Source organism: Grus americana, chromosome 1 (genome assembly GCF_028858705.1).
Source record: "Grus americana isolate bGruAme1 chromosome 1, bGruAme1.mat, whole genome shotgun sequence".
Lineage (NCBI taxonomy): Eukaryota > Metazoa > Chordata > Aves > Gruiformes > Gruidae > Grus > Grus americana.
The window spans coordinates 128,302,446-128,321,885 of record NC_072852.1 but is presented as its reverse complement, the minus strand read 5'-3'; the positions used below and the strand labels follow the sequence as shown (position 1 = coordinate 128,321,885).

The 19,440-nt window shown below is 41.5% G+C and overlaps 1 protein-coding gene across 14 annotated transcripts in view; it reads right to left on the bottom strand.

The window, feature by feature from the left end:
* Positions 1 to 1,006: 1,006 nt before the first annotated feature.
* DMD (dystrophin) overlaps positions 1,007 to 19,440 on the bottom strand; it is a 1,313,294-nt gene continuing 1,294,860 nt past the window's right edge. For 10 of the 14 annotated variants that reach the window (XM_054840966.1, XM_054843533.1, XM_054842637.1 and 7 more), the window contains 2 exons: positions 15,619 to 15,711; positions 1,007 to 1,843 (listed from right to left, as the gene is read on the bottom strand). In XM_054840966.1, the coding sequence (XP_054696941.1) occupies positions 1,746 to 1,843; positions 15,619 to 15,711 (191 nt within the window). In that variant the 3' untranslated portion in view covers positions 1,007 to 1,745. Of the gene's footprint in view, positions 1,844 to 8,115; positions 8,148 to 13,388; positions 15,548 to 15,618; positions 15,712 to 19,440 lie in introns of those variants that run through there. The other 4 variants (XM_054847883.1, XM_054801340.1, XM_054802200.1 and 1 more) reach the window with 2 other exon arrangements.

The following is a 19,440-nucleotide window of genomic DNA, read 5'->3' as shown; positions in this document are numbered from 1 at the left end:
TTTAAACGATGAGACCTGGTCACACAATGGACACGTGGTGATGATGTAACATTATCTGTACGTAATTGTCAGGAACACCACAAAACCAAAGTGAGGTAGAAATAGCATGACTAGCCATGTTCAATGTTAACTAGCATTCAAAATAAAATCTTTCCCAAGTTTAATTACACTTCATACAAGAAGAGGTAACAGATTTTTTTACTCTTGCAATATAAAGTCAGATGGTGTGTTTCTACGTATTCTAAGGTAAAATTAAAAGCTGGTTAAGAAAATGAAGTGGTAAAGCTTTTGCTGACAGCACCTCATATCCAAACCTACCTCTCACAAACTGCAGGCAAGCTGGCTAATCTGTCTCGCTATCAGTTCCTCTCTTTCTCACGTTACTGTGAATTGTGCGGGATTACTTGTAGAGAGAAATGGGGAAGGAGAAAGGACCAGGACCTTTGTTTCGGCGATAAATATCTCATGGAGCAGTGTGGCTACCTTCACCTGATCACCATACACGCGCAAGGACAGCAGTAACTCTTCTACAGCCTCTCCCAAGGGTTGCTCGCGGCGGTACAGTTCCTTGGGACCGGCTGCTGTAGCAGGCTGAGACACGTACTGTGGAAAGCTCTGGTTTTGTCGGCCAGAGCATCGAGGAGCTTCACGCTCGTGAACAGCAGTGGGAGCTGGACGAGCGAAGATGCTCTGTGAGTAACCTACTTGTGCTTTGGGTCAGAAGCTGATCCCACAGCGGGGCGGGAGGGAACTTCTCCCTTTCTTTTCTCCTAAGCGGCACAGGTGACGCCAGCGGCGGCAGCGGGTGGGGGCAGCTGTACCCAGCTCCTGCTGAAGCACTGGCTGCTGGCCACGGCCAGTGGGCTACTGGACACTGAGGTCCAAAGGTTAAATCTGGTAAGGCAATTTCTACGTTCCTTTACTAACAGCATTCAGGAATTTAGTCAGCAGAGGAAACGCTGGCGCATAGGATGGTCATTAAATTCTTTCCTTCTTTCTTCTGGGGTTTTTATTTTTATTTTTTTTAAATTAATTTTTTGCAGGCTCTGTCATGTAATGTGCTCTTTCATTTAATTATTGCAAACTAGCTGTGTAATTCATAATTCTTAATTTTATCGGAAAGAGGTGACATAACTACCTTCATTGGAAGTTGAGGAGTTGTTTTTTTTTTTAAGCCAGCTCTAGTCAGACAAAGCCAATGAGAAATGTAAGTTGGCCGTTTTGGTGTCGCTGCAGGAAATATTTCTTTTTTTTTTTTCCTTTTTGATAGGCAAGGAAAAGAACACAGGACATGAATCTCTCTGATGCAGCTGCAGAGCTGAAATGAAACTAAACAAATGTACTGCCTCAGTATTTTTTTTTTTGTGGTTTTTTAAGGGGGTTTCTATAAACAATTATTTTTATAAAGCACACTTTAGTTTACAATCTTTCATTATAACTGTTATAAATTTTTTTTAAACAACCCGAAATGCGTTCCATATAAAGAAATGGCAAGTTATTTAGCTATCAAGATTTTACATGTAGTTTTCTTATAATTTTTGTACAATTGCATAGACGTGTAAAACCTGCCATTGTTAACAAAACAGTAACAGACTTAGGAAACTACTGAAATCTACAGTATAGTACCACTACCCTTCACAAAAATATAGATTTGTTTTCTTGTAAACTCTTACAGTCTAATCCTCTTTGTAGTATGAATATTATAAAAACCATGCGGGACGCCTGAAGTTGTAAAACACATCTTGCTATTCTAACACCTTGTCGTCGGTCATCACTGTCACTAAGGTTTCCATCGCTCTTCCCAAGTCGTCTGCCATGTGGAAAAGGCTCCCTACATTGTGGCCTGAAAAAGAAAGTCAAAGAAGAGGAAATTAAAAGAAGACGACACGGCAGCAGATTGGTAGGAACACTTTACGGAAAAGGCCGAGCACAGATCCATCACTCTCCATGTATCGCTCACACCATCCCCAGTGGAGGACACCAGAGAGTACTCTTTCCAAAAGTCTCCTGGAGGAGTATAATACGCTGTCGTTAGTAAAAGTTGCCAGTTTTGCAGAACATTTAAAAGCAATAGTGACTTGAATGGCTATGGTAAACTACACGGACAATAAGCCAGCACGTTTGTGTTCCCAAAAGCTCCCCTGTAGCGATGAAGTTGCATCATTATGAATGTTCACCAAAAGCAACGATTAAATCCATTGACATCACAGAAAAGTTTCCAGCTGGTGCTGCAAGTGTTTGACCATTTAATGTTCTATCAAGGAGAAAAACAGAAACAAATAGATCAGCAGTGATTAACTAAATCATTAAACCCAAGAGGTCCCAGCAGGATACCTGCATGGATACCTAAAATGATGACCAAACTAAACGGCTGCAGTTTATTCAACGGTTTTTAAAAGACCCTTTGCAGCAGTCCAGCAGAACCAAAGATGCCACGATTACCAAGTAACTACTATACAGTGGTTCATTTGCGCATTTCTCCTCACCCGTAACCACTGTCCTACACGGAAGTGAAGAAGAAATGCAGAGTACAGTTCTGGAGACAAAATCTGTAACTTCTCACACTCATTTTACCACCACTGCAAAGGGAAAGGAAAGGTAGCAACGCTGATCAGCAGCAAGAAATGGCTTCAACACAACTAGAGACTACACAGACTTGAAGGTACGGAGATTAAATTGCCACAAGTTGCCATTTTAGGCCCTTGGCGTACCCTGCCTGGTCTCCAGCTGCTTTTCAGAAGAGTGTGGGTCTCCTGCAAGTCCTGTGTCAGATTTGCAGCCCTCTATGACCGTCTCAAGTACCCTCTGGCATCTCAAACAATAGAGAGATCACAGTCTAAACAGTTGAATCCCATCTGCTGCCTCCCTCCTGAAAAAAATATGACTGAAGAGGGAACATGACAGAGATCTAGGCACCCTACAAGATGAGCATCCAAACCAAGGACTGAGTGTTCAAGATTTCTTGCAAGGACAAGGAGGAACGAGCAGACAGAAGGTCTTAAAACAAGCAGAAGGAAATTATACTCCACACAGTACATAATTGTATTACTGAAATCATCGCCACAGGCTGATGTTGAGGCCAAACACATAAATGAGTTAAAAAAGGAGTTAGAAAATAATCACTGAAGAAAGATTTATTTAGATGCAAAGAAATGCATGTGACCTCCAACTCAAGAAGTCCCCAAGCTGCAGAGTGCCAGCAACAGCAAGTTTATAACAGGGGAAGTATTACTTAATAAAACTATATGTGGCTATGGTCTGAGGGATTTGATTTACTCCCTGAGAGTACTCGCGATAGAACATTTGTCTGGCAAAACATGGGAGGTGCAACACCATCTGCCCACAACCCTGCTTCCCAGGAACGCTTTGCGTTAGCCTGGATGCCAAGACCTCGCCATGGTCCTTGAGGAAGGAGCACCCAATGACGAAAGGACACGACCAGAGTATCCAGGATACACCTTTCATATACCTTTCCCTACCCGTAACGTGCTGGAGCCTGTTACCATTGCCCCCCTACACGATGGGTGTCTCTCCTGCCACAACTGTCTTCTCTAACAACAGGAACCTTCCCTGTGGGGCAAATCAAGCTCACCATCCTCTTCCAAATGTTCACGTTATGGTAGTCATGCACTGTTGACATTTCCACAGTACACAGGAGCTTAGAGTGCCGCTAGCTAATATTCATCAGCATTTATGGAATAGAAAAACATGACCTGAGAAACAGTCAGAGAAGTTTGTTTCTTCTGGAGAACTACCACCACCTTTTACATTCAAATACTAGTTTTTTAAAGTTGTGGGTTGGTTTTTTTTTTTAAATGTAGCATTCATTACACACAGCTAGGCTGTATCTAAATGATAACTACTCAACAAGCTGCCCACGTGATAGTGAGCGGTGCTGTGCGTGGCACAGTTTGCTGACACAAAGAAATACTTGGTTCTAATCTGGTGACATTTTGCTAGTGGCACTAATGAACAGAGAAACAAATGCATCAAACAGCAATTTCATCCATAAATCATTAATGTATAGTTATCCTATCTATCTCAAGCAAAATCTTGTAATTTGCTCATCAGCACGTCAAGTAACAGCGTATGAAAAACTCCTGCCAAGTATTGGTCAAAACATAGTTTAAAGTAAATGTATGCTACCACATTTATTGTAGATGTAGAGGATAATCTCTCTTACTGGCACCATGCAGGCTGAGATCAATCCAGCAAATTACACCACGGAGAGTGAAAATCTGATGAAGTCATATGAAAGTAAGAACATATTTTAGATGGGAGATGCTTACGTAAACAGACAGGTAACTGCCACTAGTTTGCTCTACTTACCTGAAACTCTGACACGGCTCAGGTGCATTTGCAGCATGTGCTATCAAGGCTGCATGGGAATAACCCTGGTACAACCGGAGTGACCTGCAGCATCCCCACAAACATCCTGACCCTGCAAACTACTTTCAAGAAATCTCTAGGCGTTAAATAATCTTTTTCTTCCTCACCTGAGGCAACCTACAGACGTGAGACGGCGGTCGTGAGAGTCGACACAGGCTACCCAGGTGTGCGAAGCACTGCTGCCTGTGGGATCATGGGCTCTCGTTCAGATCCGCTGAGATCTGTTGTTTCTAGAAACAACAACGGGACTCCAGGGCTCTTCAGGGATTCCAACACTGCTCATTCCCAACTTGGGAAGAGTGATCACCCTTCCATGGACTTAGAGCAACCCAAATTGCTAAACCCCATCTTCAGAAAAAATCAGTATTTGTTAATAATGGTTTGTTCTGTCAGATACAGAGCTGTAAAGGTAACAAAGGCAAGCTGGTTTTATAGAAAGAGGTTGGGTCTAGAAAGAATAACTTCAATCAAAAATATTAAAAAGTCTTTCAGAAGTATGCTGCAGTATGTACAAACTGCTAAACTGTTCAGGCAACTAAAACATGGGCCAAGACGACCTTATGCATCTAGGGATCCCTAGGTATTCTTTTAATGCATAAGAATTACAGGAATGTCTGCTAATCTTTTTTTTCTTTTCTCTGTTAATTGCTGCCATATTTTTGAAATAACCATGCTTCAAATCTGATCTCCCTCCACAAAAGCTGCACAGAGGCGTGCTGGGGTGATTAAGGAGATGTGAGTCCCTCTTCCCCACATCATCCACGCTCCCTCTCTAGCACAGGTCTTAATTTCATCTGCAGAAAAACTGAACAGTCATGTGTCTCCTCCTGAGCCAGCTGAGGTTACAGCTCAGAGCATGACCATAAACCACTGCTGACTGCAGTTTACGTTAATAGCTGGACTGTAAAGTACATCAGCTTGGGGACTGCAGTCCCTGGGACAGTCACGGGACGGGAGGACGGGCCGACGGGCCAGAAGAGCGGGCAGTAGTATAGCTGTGCCAGCCACTCCGCTGGAGAACCCTCAGCTGGGCGTCAGTGCACCGCCAGCACTTTTCTTGCCTCTCTTGCACGTGGGAGTTACAGCTAGGTTAGTCAAGACTGCAAATAGTTGAGAGCAACATATACAGTAATTTCCTGGTACTGTATGTGTGCGATGAATGCTTCCTCTTCTACAATGCTTGTTACCTAAAAATAAGCGCTCAAATTCACTGTTTCTATATAGCTCTGCTGCTTCTATTGAATACTGCATACTTGCCCTCTCTAAGACTGAAAGATAGGACATTGACATTTTTAATTAAGAAGCAAATGAAAAAAAATACTGTCCTAAAAGTACTTACGAAAATCTAAATCATAGCTTTCATTCATTATTATTCATAATTTAAAGTAATGTCACCAAAGAAGGCATTAATTCCATTCTTTTTTTTTTAAACATTAAAGTTGGAAAAAGTTTTCTCCATGCTTGAGGCACCGAAAGGTTGAAAGATGCTACCATGTAGTAAAAAAACTAGCACACGCTTTGGAATGCAGCAATAAAGCTCAAAATGGACATGGACAGTATTAACTTAAGACTTATAAAATAGAGGGAATATTAACACAGGTGCATTTGCTTTGAAAGCAGAAGACACCTATTTCTGCAGACACTAACTACATCCCTTCTGGTCACACACAGAATGATGCGTTTCCCATCTGCTGAATTCGCTTTAGAGGCTCTACTGGAATTAAGGCCCTTGGGTGAGGGCGCAGGAACTGAGTATCAATCTTACACTACAGCTTGTCAGAGAAATAAATGTGGAACATTCAGACTCAAAAGAATGGATAGAAAGTAAATTAAGAAACCCCAACACAATGCAGTGCCTTTTTCAGCAGCACAGATTTCTAACCCTTCCCTGACAAAAGAAAAATCCTTCCTGTTGGTGGCTTGGGTTTTGATACCCTTATTCATACTGAGTAATGCCACAAAATCCGTGGGATTACACACGAAGACAATACCTAAGGTGAGTAATGGGATCAAAACCTGGCAGGGTGGGTTTAAAACCGCACGATCTACCGTTGCGCAAATGGATTCACACATAAAGCAAAAGCTGTTCTATACCTTAGCTCATACAGTTCATAAGCAGGCGGAGCACTGCACTTTATATTCAGCTCTGCAAGTTACCAGTCCCCCTCTGGAACTGTCAGCGAGCACAAATATAACTGGAGTGATTCACTGAGGTCAGCTTTTTTAGGGTTAAGTGGCTGGAATCTGATCAGGTAGGACATGTCTGCTTTTCTAATTTTTTTTTAATATTAAGTATGAAATATGACCTTAGCAGCAGCAGCTTTTTCTGAATAGTATGCATAAATATGAATGAAGATAGTGGAAAACAACCTGCTTTGCCGAAGTGGAGAACAATTCTCAGACTGCATGAGCCCAGAACATGCAGGGCTGAATATGAAATAATTTCCAGAAAATTTCTGGACTGGTGCAGTCTGTTGATGACATCCCAAGCACCCTTTTTTGATCCACGTGAGAGGACCTGCCATTTGAGGACAGACTTAACCTGCGCTAAGGATCTTATGCCTCGAAGTAGCTGGACCTGTGCCAGCTCCTAGAGCCCATGCAGAGAACCACTGTATTTGAAGGCACTGCCCCGCATGAGAACAAATCCTGGCTCACCCAGGGTAGCCTGTCAGTGACTAGGGGTTCACAACAGCTCTGCTAAAAACCCCAGCGCGGTGTGTTTCCCTGAGCCCCCCTCTCCGCACCAGCAGAAGTTTGCAAACTGGGTTACCCTTCAATTTCTGCCTCATCCGCACCGAACATCCTCCGTGCGGGAAAGGTCATTTCACAGCTACTTGCAATTGCACTCAGGTAGTCTCTGAATATTTTATCTTTAATAATAATTTTTGCTAGGAATTCATCTTTCAAATGTTGTATCTGGTTGGCGAGTGAGGAGCAGCTTCACAGAGGAAAAATCAAGGCTCTCTGGAAATACTTTCAAAGGTGCGATGACAACACAGAGCAAAACGTTTTCCTCCATTAGCAAGCAGTGATGTACAAATTCTAAAATCTATTTTGCATCAAAATCAAACCAACCACGTCCGAAGTGCACAGTGAAAACCATCGCCCATTTGCATTGCCAAATACAACACCGTGGAGCTGGTGAATGTTAGTAGCATTCTTCATTCTGCAATAGTATATCAGGAATTAAAACACCTGAATCTCTTATACCTCTCAACTCTCACTGTTCTAAAGAAAAAGAAAAGAACTATTTAATAACTGGAGATGGTGGATGGTATATCGGCACATATACGTAAATACAATTGTGAGTATGTAAGCAGAACAGCAAGAGACATGGGTCTCCCTGTTGTGCTTTACATACAAGAACAACGGAGCGTGTCAATGACTGCAGCATATTTGCTGACCGCATTTATCACACAGAGGCTTAGTTTCAATGTGTTATTTTCTCCTCCCCATTCCTGAGTTTCCACCTCTGGGAGGATGTAAGACAATGCAGATCTCCGAGCTGACATTGTCTCCGCTGAAAGTTGAGAGGTACGCTACTGTTAGAGCACACATGGGGAAATGCACTCAGCAAAATCAAACAAAACCCAAAGCAAAATAAAACCACCCCCGCCCTTCACCAAGCCCAAGCAAACCCGTGCTGCCGTCACACGCATGCTGGGCACAGAAAGCAAGCTGTGACAAACAGAAGCCATGGCAGTGAGCCTGCGTCTCACTAACCTCTCTCACTGGCTTTCCAGGGGCATTTCTTCCTTTAGGAACAGAGAGAGGAAGTGGAAGAAATATCAGAAAAGAAAGGAAAAAACCACACGTGAATATATATTTTATACTGTAAGAGACACTTCAATTTCCATGTAGGAATTTAATATAAAATAACAGCATTTCTGCTTTAAACAAAGACTGAAAGTGCACTGAAATCCACTGATGATTCTGAGCTGATTTATTCAAGAACAGTTCTGTAATCCGTGGCTTGGTTTTAACCTAGCAAGAACTCTTGAGAAAAGTCCTAAAACCAACTTGCAGACCTTTCGGTTGAGGATGAGGATGCCAGAGAAGATCTGAATTCACTTTCTGAACATCCAAATTTCCTCAATCTGAGTACTTCTACTAATCAGTATTAGTGGTAGAATCATGTTTCCCCAACGCCAAATCAATTCATCCAGACACTTTACATTTTATTATGGCCTACATACATACATACAGGTATACACACATATATACATACGTGTACACACACACACACACATGTATTTTACACCTACAGCTGTAGACGGGTATATAACATGCTCACATTCAAAATAAATGTATTCTGAAAGATGTTTTCAACAAGCTGATCTGCAAGCATTGTAAAATTGAGGGGGCAGAGGGGGAAAGGGAGAAAAAAAATTCAAGTAAAAGGGGAAAAAAGGTAAAGTATCTCATGACTTTCAAGTTGTACTGCCAAAATGGAGGAGTCATTAATGGGTTAAGCTGAAAAGATGTTCCTGACGAGCCTTCACAGACGCCACACTTTGATCATACCGATTATTCTCAAACACTTATCATAGCATATTTGGTTTTTTAAAAAAAAAAGCCAGGTGTCAATCAACAGCAGAAACACCCCCTCACCTCCCTTCCCATGGCACAGCCAGTGACAGTAAGACGCTTGCTGTCTCCAGAAGCAGCATCCCACTGTCACCAGTGCATTACTGCGGGCACCGGTATGGCCAGACTTTGTAGCCTGAGACAAGAAAGTCACTGCAGCAGACGCTGTTCAAGAAAGAGGACGATCTTTGCCCCAGAGCTGTTGTAAATGATGTAATTGTAAACAATGTATGGGACAACAGGGAGAGAGACAGATATATAGAGGAGAACATCCCGGTCAGCATAACGGTAACCTAATTGCTGTCCAGTATTTGTCTAGGTATGGCAGCCTCCAGGAGAAGGGAAGGAAGACAACAAATAGCTTTGCAGGTATTTTACAAGGTGCAGAACAAGGGTCAGCAACAGAGCAAAGCTGAGCAGAGGTGGTGAAGGAGAGGAGCAGAGGGCAGAGGAAGGGAATGTCATCACTGACCACCACAGGTCAGAGCCACCACTCAGCTACTAACTCCACGCGACGGAAACAGCCGGGGCAACCTGTGAAGGGCCTGGACAGCAAAGGTTACAATTTATGCAACAGAGGGAGAAGTTTTACTCCCTTCCTTCCCTTCTCCCTCTCCTCAGAAGCATACTTACTATTAGAAATGATAAAAATAGGTTTGAAGTCATGCTCTGGATGTGGGGTTTTATTCTGGTCCTAAGGGGAGCCTTGACTCAGGTTATGTCTATACCACACGTGCTGGCGGTGCACAGAGGTACCAAAGCCAGCTTGATGGCTAGGAGAGGCGTAGCTTCAGTTCTAAGGACGTCACTTTGCAGGCTTGCCTAACTCTCTTGGACTTAGATGAGCGCCTACACAGCCTGAGACCTCCTCTGGCACTTTTACCAGGAGCTATGAACGCTAACAAAAAAAATGGCTCCCAGGAGGGAAGATGATAACCTCTCACCGATATAAATCATGTTACAGAAAGTCCTTGAGAATGAAGATATAAAGTCCATTGCATACTTTGGTCTTCTTCTGAGGAAGAGTCCCAAGGTTTAGATGAGGAGGTGGTCTGCCTAAGGCCTCCAGAAACTGCAGCGTGGTACAGCTGGGTGTGCAAGAGTCCTGGGGCATGAACGAGATCCAGCAGAAGACAGTTTAGCTTGGGTCAAGGGGAGAGAAGGAACTGCCTACATGCAAAATACTGGATCCTTTTGAAGGTCTGAAGAAATGCCTATCTATCTGCACAGGCATCTAAAAGTGCAGCTGCACAGTGTCTCATGTAAATATCTACATGAGACAGACTGGCTTGTGCTTGAAAATGAATGCATTTAAAGGTAACTGGGATAGCTCTGCACCACACAAAACAGCTGGTGAGGAAAGTCTGTGGTGAGTAATCAGCCCCGGAATTTGTTAACTGCAAGAGAGAGTAGCACTACTACAGTAACAGCTAATTTCTTTTGGAGGAAGATTAAGAAGGATTTAATGGATTTTACTTTATTTTCTTCTTTGCATATGAATGAATGCGTGTCTCTAAGTTTTCAGGCAAGGAGTATGGCTTGGCATAAATTGCAGAGGAAGAAGATTGTCTGTATTGCTGCAGTTCTGAAAATTTGTATTCTATAAAGCATCAAAATACTGATACACAATCCACGGGTGCGTAATTATTTAGTATTATTCCTGCTTAAATCAAGATTTCCTGTCCTTACAAAATAGAAGAATCTTTATTTCTTTTTCTTTTTTGGAAATCTACATGACACTGTATCACACGCAAAGGTACACAGAGAGTGATCAAATCAAACCTGAAAGCAGAGGCACCAATAAAAACTTCATGCATCTATGCAGAGTCAGATCAAAGCAGAGAGCACAAAGCATCTACCGCACTGCCCCTCACTCAGCTCAGGAGAGGGATGGATGGGCTGCAGAGGGGAGAGATCTGCATCTGCAAACAGCTTCTTTTCTTAAAAAAAAAAGCACCTTTAAGTTTTGTTAAATTCATTAACGTATTCTTAGTTTACATCAGAACTGAGCATTACAAGTCATGAAAGACCTAGTCCTCCTCATCACTATGCCAGCAGAAATCTGCAGAGGCTCAGTCACTTCAGCGCTGTTGTGCCACAGGGGAGTGCTAAGGGATCTCAGTTGTCCGGGCTCACTGATGTGGGATGTAGGACCACAGCACGGAGAAGGGGACACAGTCAAGAAGAGGCCAGCATAGCTCAACTGGAAGAGTATTTCCAGAATAAACTACAGTATAACAACTCCAGGGCGCTCTTCCATTGATTCAGCAAAGTGTGAAAAGAAAAGTCTGCGTTGTAAGACTCTTTTTTGCTGTCAGAATAAGAGAAACTGCATTATTTGCAGCGCTCGAAGTTGCTGGTTCTACTTAGGACATTAGTCCCATTCATGACAGAGCCTGGCTGACGCAAAAGTGGAGGAGAAAATGCATCTGGTGTGTTTTTATGTGACTGAGAGAAAAGTAAAACAAAACTTGCAAAAGATGGTGCTATTCATAGTGCCATTTATTTATTGCTGTGAGTTCTTGTAATTTCACTGCACAACAACTGCATTAAGTAATACCATCTTAAACAATAACGGTGAGTACCGATTCTTCTCCGAATGTTTCCATGTGATGTCATGGCCTCTTAGCTCTTCTAAGCCATCTTGGTCTCATTTCTAACCACTTCTTGGCTCTCACTTTCTCATTATCCACCAGCAAGGGCTCTGCACTGAAAGCCTGGGAAGTTCTCTCGCCAACTTCAGTTAGCTCAAGAACCTCTGCCTCTAAACTCCTCTCTGAGCTTCATTCATGGAAAGCATTTGCCCCAAAACCATAACCACAAAACACAGCCCAGTCCACCATGAGATCCACCAGGAGCAGTGCAACTTGTTTGATGCTCGAGATATGAATTTGGCTTTAAAAATACCGGCCTGCCAATCTTACTTTCTAACTGTGAACCACTTCCCTGGAGATTTAATAGCCTGGGCACAAATACAGCATGAAAATGTTTTCCTCTGTGGCCCATTATCAAGCAGGGTCAAATAAACCACTGAGGTGGTATTTAATGGTAGATTTCCACTAAATGTCAGACCTCTGGCTTTGACATCTGTTTTGAGTTAGCACAGCAGCTGTTTGAAGCAGCTGCAGCAGTTGTGAATTTGCTGGGAGCAGCAAACTGAAAGAGGAATGGATGGGAAACCTTGTAGATTAAAAGGAAAGAAAAATTCCTTTAGGACACAGCAATCATCAGGTATTCAGCAGAATTTCCCTCTCCAGAAATGAAACAGCGTTTGGCACCAACAGTCAGCTGTGCAAGGAGCATGGAGGTCCTCTGCTCCTTAGGAAATGCCAAGAACTGCCAAAAGGTTAAATTGAAGAAACAAACAAAAAACCTATAAAAGGTATATAGGAACACAAGTTAGTGCACCTGAGATCTGCTACTTGCTTTAGACAACTATTTCTCAACCTGAGAAAATCTTATTCTTCAGATGCTTTCCATGATATTTAGACTAAATATTTTAGTTTTAATTTGTATCCTGTGATGTTCAACTCTACATTTGTGCACCCGAGCACAGATATTTGCTCCTTTTCTCTCTTCACTGCTTATTCAGCTCTGAACTTTTCTCATGAACCAAAGCCTTGGGAGTCCACTCCGATCTTGTCATACTATTCTGCACTCGTCCAATTTGTCATTATCCCAATGGCAATAAGATATCCAGAATTATATCCCTAATTCAAAAGGAGTATCACTGCCTATGCTGTGACATGCTGGAGCTAGACAGTTAGTTTGAAATTTAACATGCTTATTTTTACAGGCCACAAAGGAAATCCACATTTAATGTCCTGCCAGCAACTTCCTAGGCCTTTTAATACATCCCTACATTTCCCCAACCGATTCCATGTATAAATTTCAGGTTATTTGGATGGATGTTTTTCCCTTCCTGGATTTCATTTTGTTATTCTCATTTTCAGTCGAGGTAAGGTTTTGATGACTGCCCTGTGTCCTTTGTAGCTCTCCTGGAATTGTATGGTCTCTGAATATCACAGCAGACTTCCCTTTCTACAGCATTTGTACAGAAATAAACAAAGCTACTTCTAGTACTAGTCAATCTTAGACATTTATTCCATGTTTCTTCTAGTTTTAATTCCTAAAGATAGTATGCATCACATGTGGTGCCACCTTACCCAAGTAGTTTGAATTCACCTTTCAAATAATATCTCATAAGCTACGATATCACAACACACTTCTGAATGCCAGCCTGGGATGACTGAGTTTCTTGCATCTGACATTTTTTAAAAAATTCTATTTAATAAGAATTAATATAAGAAAATATACTCTTTATAGATCTGTGCTCATCACTTGTTTGGGCTTATTGTTCTGTTTCCTGGATACCTACAAATAGCTTGAGAGTTGATGCAACCTGTAATGCAAAGAAATAAAATATTACTTCCATCACATCTGAATCCTTACACTACACCCTCTTCTCAGGCTGCTTTGCCAAACTGCTTTCACTCTTTTGCAATTACACTTTGATCTTTTATTGCAGATTGGAAACATGAGATACAGATTTGCACCTCTCAACAGCAAAAAGGCCCCGATTCAGTGATTTGTTGAGACCAGTCAACCCTGCCTCCCTTTCTCCTTCCTGCAGTCTTGTAAATCCTAAGTCATATCCCTGACGCCTGTGGAATCTGACTGACTGCAGCATCCTTCATCTCACAATGACAGTCTGCACGAGGCTGCGGCAAATTAGCTGTGGATGTAAGCTTTGTTTCTGCGGGTATCAGTGAATATCATTTAATTAAATGGGAGTAGAAGAAAACTCCAATACCTGAAGCTTGCATGAGACCTCAGCAAAACTGATGATGTCAGTAGCCTTTTATATCAACCGATGAGTGGAAATTCATTTACACTGCTTATAGGACAAACTATTTCTCACAGAGGGCCTGACCATTCCTATTCCTCAACCAAAAGCAATTATACAAACCTGGCATTCGTGCAAATGCATCAAAAGATGCATGAAGAACAGAGAAACCTAATTGAGGTCCTAATCTCTTTAGCCAAAACCTGGTACAATTCTCCAAAGAGTGAATGACTTTTTCTCCCAGCTGGACTAATCTTTTTGTGCAGCCAAAGAGAGAGGAAGAGGCAGATTCTGTCTCAGCCCGACAGAATCTGGTCAGGTCCAGAAGAAAAGTCCTGTGGGAAGCTTGACTCTGCCTGACCGCCTGTGCCTGCTCCTGGCTGCTGCACCAGAAGCTCCCCTCACGGCTTGGCTGAGGAGGACAGAAGACGTCCTCAGATGTCCAGCAAAGACTGTGCCCCATTTTAACATATGGGGTATTTACATCTAGACACATACAATTCTGCAAGATCATCTCCCAAACACAAAACATTTACACAAATGATGGTCTCTGATAAGAAAGCACTGTCTGTTGCAACCTTGTGTACATTTTAAATAACTTTAAATAAACGTCCATTTTTATCCATTGAAAGATTTTTCATTGGTTGTCTCTGATAACATGTAGGCAAAATGAAGGCTAGACATGTAACTTCTTCATATAACGTTGAGGTGGAGATGAATGTAGTTAACAATACATTGTATTAGATTTTCTTCAATAATCTCTCTCTAAATGATTCCATCTTTTGATCTATAGCATGAGATCTTATGCAGTTTATACTGCCCCGTCCTCTTCCACTGCTTACACACAATGCCTGGTGAGAGCTGAGCTTGCTTTGAAATCAAAGGATGGAAAAAACTTGACTTCACTTAAAGTCTAGCACGATGGTTTACGCATTTATCTACTAAAGAACCTCGGGGTGTTGTGTGACACCTGTGTAAGGAGCCCTGCGGTAAGTCTATGCCCCTACTGAAATCCACTTAACAGGCTGTCAACAGACACCGGGGCTTGCTTTCACCAAGAGGTTTATGTCTGAGCCTTCTTTCACAGCAACGGGTAATATCCCAAACTTCCCGTCTCCTGCTAGGAATCTAAGCCGTTTTTCTCAGCAGCAGAGTATTTTCTCTGGGCTGAGAAAAGACCTTCTTCAATGAAAAAAGGTTGAACAAATAAATCCCAGTGATACAAATGCTTATCTTTAGCAAACAACAGGAAACATTGAAAGAAATGCTGTGGCTCTATGCACAAGCATAGCCTACAGTGCACAAACAAACATCCCACTTGTTTTTCCTCCATCACTTTGGACCCAAGTGCTACAAGGTCAAGAACTTTGACTCAGAACTTTAATATTATTTCAAACCAGATTCTTCTTGGAGAAAGGTAAAGACAGAAGAAAAATGTGCTAAGATGTAGTAAAAATAAATCAGCAAGGGGACTGACTGAAAAGGAGAGAAGCTGTGAGAAAAGGAACATGGCAAAAGGGAAGAGAAGAAAATGCTCAGGAAAAAAGAGTCTCAGCCAGACACTCTTTCATCCACGTAACTGGCAAAGGCTACCTGTGGCGGTAGCTCAAGGTAAAGGAGGAGCAGGCTGCTTCTCAACTCTAAATAAGACAGGTTTCTCTACAGCTATTGTTAAAATGAAAACAAAGAGCAGCAAAAAGCCTGAAACCAAAACACAACCCCCTGAAAACATCAAGGAACAGAAAGCACTTTTATCTTCTTCCCTCTCATCTGCCATGGGCAGCAGCGCTCACCTCTGGAGCTGGGGAAGGAGTTGTTCAGCTGCTCCATCACTTCCTCCAAACCTGTGCTTGTGTCCTGGGGAGGGCTGAGCAGCTCATCCTCGCCTGGAAAGCAAATCCACACCACTGCATGAGAGCCACTACAAAACCATTTGCTAACAGCTCCCTATTGCTGATGTCCTTCATGAAGCTGAGGCTGTTCACTTAAACACATCTTCTGCTTAGCATACAATCAAAATTTTAAAGGTGAATTTTGTTGACCATTATGTTTCTCTTTAAGGATCTAAGTGAAATTAAACCATGAATTTTAAACAATTAACGACTTTAATTCATGAAAAGGGATTTAAGAAATAATCTGCTCTGGTAAAAGAAGTGGGGTAAAATGTCTGCTAGGAACATTTAGTTCCATAAATGACACTCGTTGTTTCAGCTTCTCTTATTCTATTAATGGAAAAAGAAATTGCTGTTGTGAGTGCTGCTATTGAGCAGCTTTCTAATAGTGCTGGATTCATGTTAGCACTGCTTTGCCTAGCTGCGTAGATCAGTAGAAACCCAGATTCTCATCTGCATCAGTATTAATATTTCTGACAGTTTAATTGCATCAGATTGGCGCTCCAAGAACATTCAATTGTACTGTAAAAGGGTTTAGCAGCAGTTTAATAAAGTGAAATACATTTCTCCCACTGAATAATTTCTATAACCTGATTATAGGGCAGCAGCTTAATGGGAAATGCAATACATTTTATTTTTACTGGGTTTTTTTTTTCATGGTTTCAGATAACTAAAATCCATATGTTGACTTTACTGTTGACCCTAGACTCCAACACAAATAAAGCATCTGAAAAAAGAATACACCTAAAGGATATACTTTCAGTGAGATTCTCCTTTTTTACTACATTTCTTTTATTCTTATTAAAACACCAAAGCAATTTTGCCTGAGGTACATCCTTATTTTGAAAATGACTTAATGACCCTTTATTCTAATCTGTCTTGCCCTACTCAACTTGAGTAACAGACTGCCTGATTTTCTGTTAGCATTTACATTCTTTAAACACCAAGGTGCTCCATGCTAGTGGGAAACCTACTAAAGAGATGCTAAAGGAACACTTCAGGACTGCACATACTTCCTGTTGCTAGGCTTAGTGTCGGCCTCACCTTAGGGCCAGGAGTTTCACAAGAGTTATTACTGACCAAGAGTAATTTTTCCCACTCCAGTACAAGAGGTGGGGTAAAGTGTCTGCAGGAAGCACTTAATTCATATAAGTGATGGTCTTCATATCAGCTTCTTTTATTCCATTAAAGGTCTAAAAATAGCTGCTGAGACTGCTTGCAGTTTGTTCAGCTTTTGACTGTTGCTGGTTTCACACAAATCAACTCACACCATGAGCTACTTTCGCATCAAGCGTTGCACCGACAGAGGTGCCTTAGCAGAAGTAATGGCAAGGTGAAAACTCAGAGCAAGATCTTGCCGCTTCTACCCGGGCTGAGGACCTTATTGGCATGCCTGTGGAAAGCCACCTGGCCCTACAGATCAAAAGAAGAGAGAGGGCAGTGGTTCTGCTGTCCTGGCCAAGAACAACTGAGGAGGGGTACTGACTTCCAAACGTCCTGGTAAGCACTGACACAAACTGAACTGTGTGAACCCTCAAAACTGCTGTATTTTTTATTTAAAACGCATTATTTTTATTTTTTTCTCATTTAGATGATTTTTCTGAGCATTTCCTTGTAAATGACAAAATAAGACATCAGCCAAGCGACATGTCAAAAATAAAGACACCTTCAGACCCCAATTACCTCTTTACCCAACACAGTATTTCCCATTCGTGTTTCTACAAAAGGCTCAGAGAGCTGGCTGGGTGTCAAATATTCTGGTGGTACCTGAACAAATTAAAGTTCAGCAATAGCCTCTTGGCTTACATGCCTAGGAGAACCTCCTCTGCTCCTACATTACTAGGGGAGAAGGGCCAAAGATCAGGACTTTGCCATTAAGACTCCATGAGAAGAAAAGCAGAACCTTTCCACTTGCCCAGCTGTATTTCAGGTTATCAAGGGATAAGCTCTTCTGTTTGTAAATTAGGATCTGATCTGGGTTGCTGCTTTTACCAAATGGCTGGACAACACTGCTGGTGGAAAACCTTTTACAGTAGTCTCTCCTTGAGAAAGCAGAGAGACAGAGAAGTGCAATGGGTCTACATTCAAAGAAGAAAACCCAAGGTCTCCTTTCACAAAGAAAAACATATAAAAGCTAACATTACATTACCTCATTCTCTGAGAGACCTAAGGACCCTCAGTATTTTCTCAAAAAAATTAACTCCCTCATTACTGAGCACATGCCTGCTGCATGGGAGCATTATTTACAACATCACTCTGGCTCCTTTCACAATTCAAAAATATTTTAAGTCACGCTTCAGAAAACTCTCAGACTAGCCAGCAAAGCTGTCTGGTGTGAAAGGAGACTCGACAAACTGAATTAGTTGTGGTTTGTTAGCTCGGCTAGTAATTCTTTTTATAAGCTTCACTCTGTGCTGCCAACAGTGTTGCTTTGCTGAGTCTCAACACGATCATACTGATAACGATTCAACATCTCACTGTCCTTCCACATATTGGCTCAATAGAATACAAACAAAAACAACCAAGTCATTTCTAAATATTTGCCTTAAAAAAGTTTTAGCGGTTTATATGATTATATGTGCGTTAATTAATTAATTCCAGTCTCACAAGTTAAATGGGAATAATTTTTTAGCGAGTCAAATGAAAAGAAGTATAATAGTGTATTTTGTCTTACTAAAGGATAAAACATGAAACTACAAGACTTTTAATAAGATGGCTGGCAACCACTGTCTTCTCATCTTTTCTTGTGTATTTTAATTAACATATTTTATGTGACAAAATTAATGACATTTCTTTAGAAAGCCAATGCAAATTACTCCACCAATATATTTTGTCTACTTTGTGTATGCCATACATAGCAAAATATTTACTCACTAGTAACATGATTAAAGAAAGGTCCAAAGGAATCTGTTACATGTGATTGTACTCTCACCCCCAGGATTTAACTGAAGCATTCCTAAATGTGCAATTTATTTCACTTTTTTTTTGTTGTAGGGTGTACAGAAATCATCTTGTTTGATACTGCACAGGCTGATGTTACTGACTGTGCTCAGGGTGCAAGAAAAAGCCCCGGAACAAGCTGCATCTCCCACCACAATGGCACTTCAGACAGAGCAGAATGTCCCCTCCCATTCAATTTCTCACTGTCATCGACTGTTTCACTAACTACAGTAAAGAGGAAAGCTTTCACTTAAGCCTCTCGCTCTCCCCAAAGCCACTCTCTAAAGACACTAAATAAAATTCTGCATATGAAGCTGAATATTATCGTCAGACTTCAAATATTATCCTGTTAAAGCAATTTAAGCACATTTGCTTAAAGATGCTGCAACGGTTGATTGCTTTTTTACTAGCAGAAAATCCTTACTACTCAGTAATCAATAGTTATTAATTATATACCAGACAGGAAATTAGGAAAATGTTACAGAGCAGTTACTGAAAGTACCAAAATAGTAATTCCAGCCTCTAGCTACAGAATATTATTACTTAACCTTACTCCACAACTTATATGATGTTCATTATCAGATCTGATGTGCTATTTAGAAAAGACACTAGATGAGCACTGCCGATGAGTGACAGCTCAATCCTACTGATTGAGCCATGACATATTAAAAATAAGATCATATCAGTTAACATGAGGATGATTAATCATACATTTAATCTCTTAGCCATAATGAATACTATGTACATCTAAATCAGCCATGTCATGCTTAGCAGCTGAAAGTC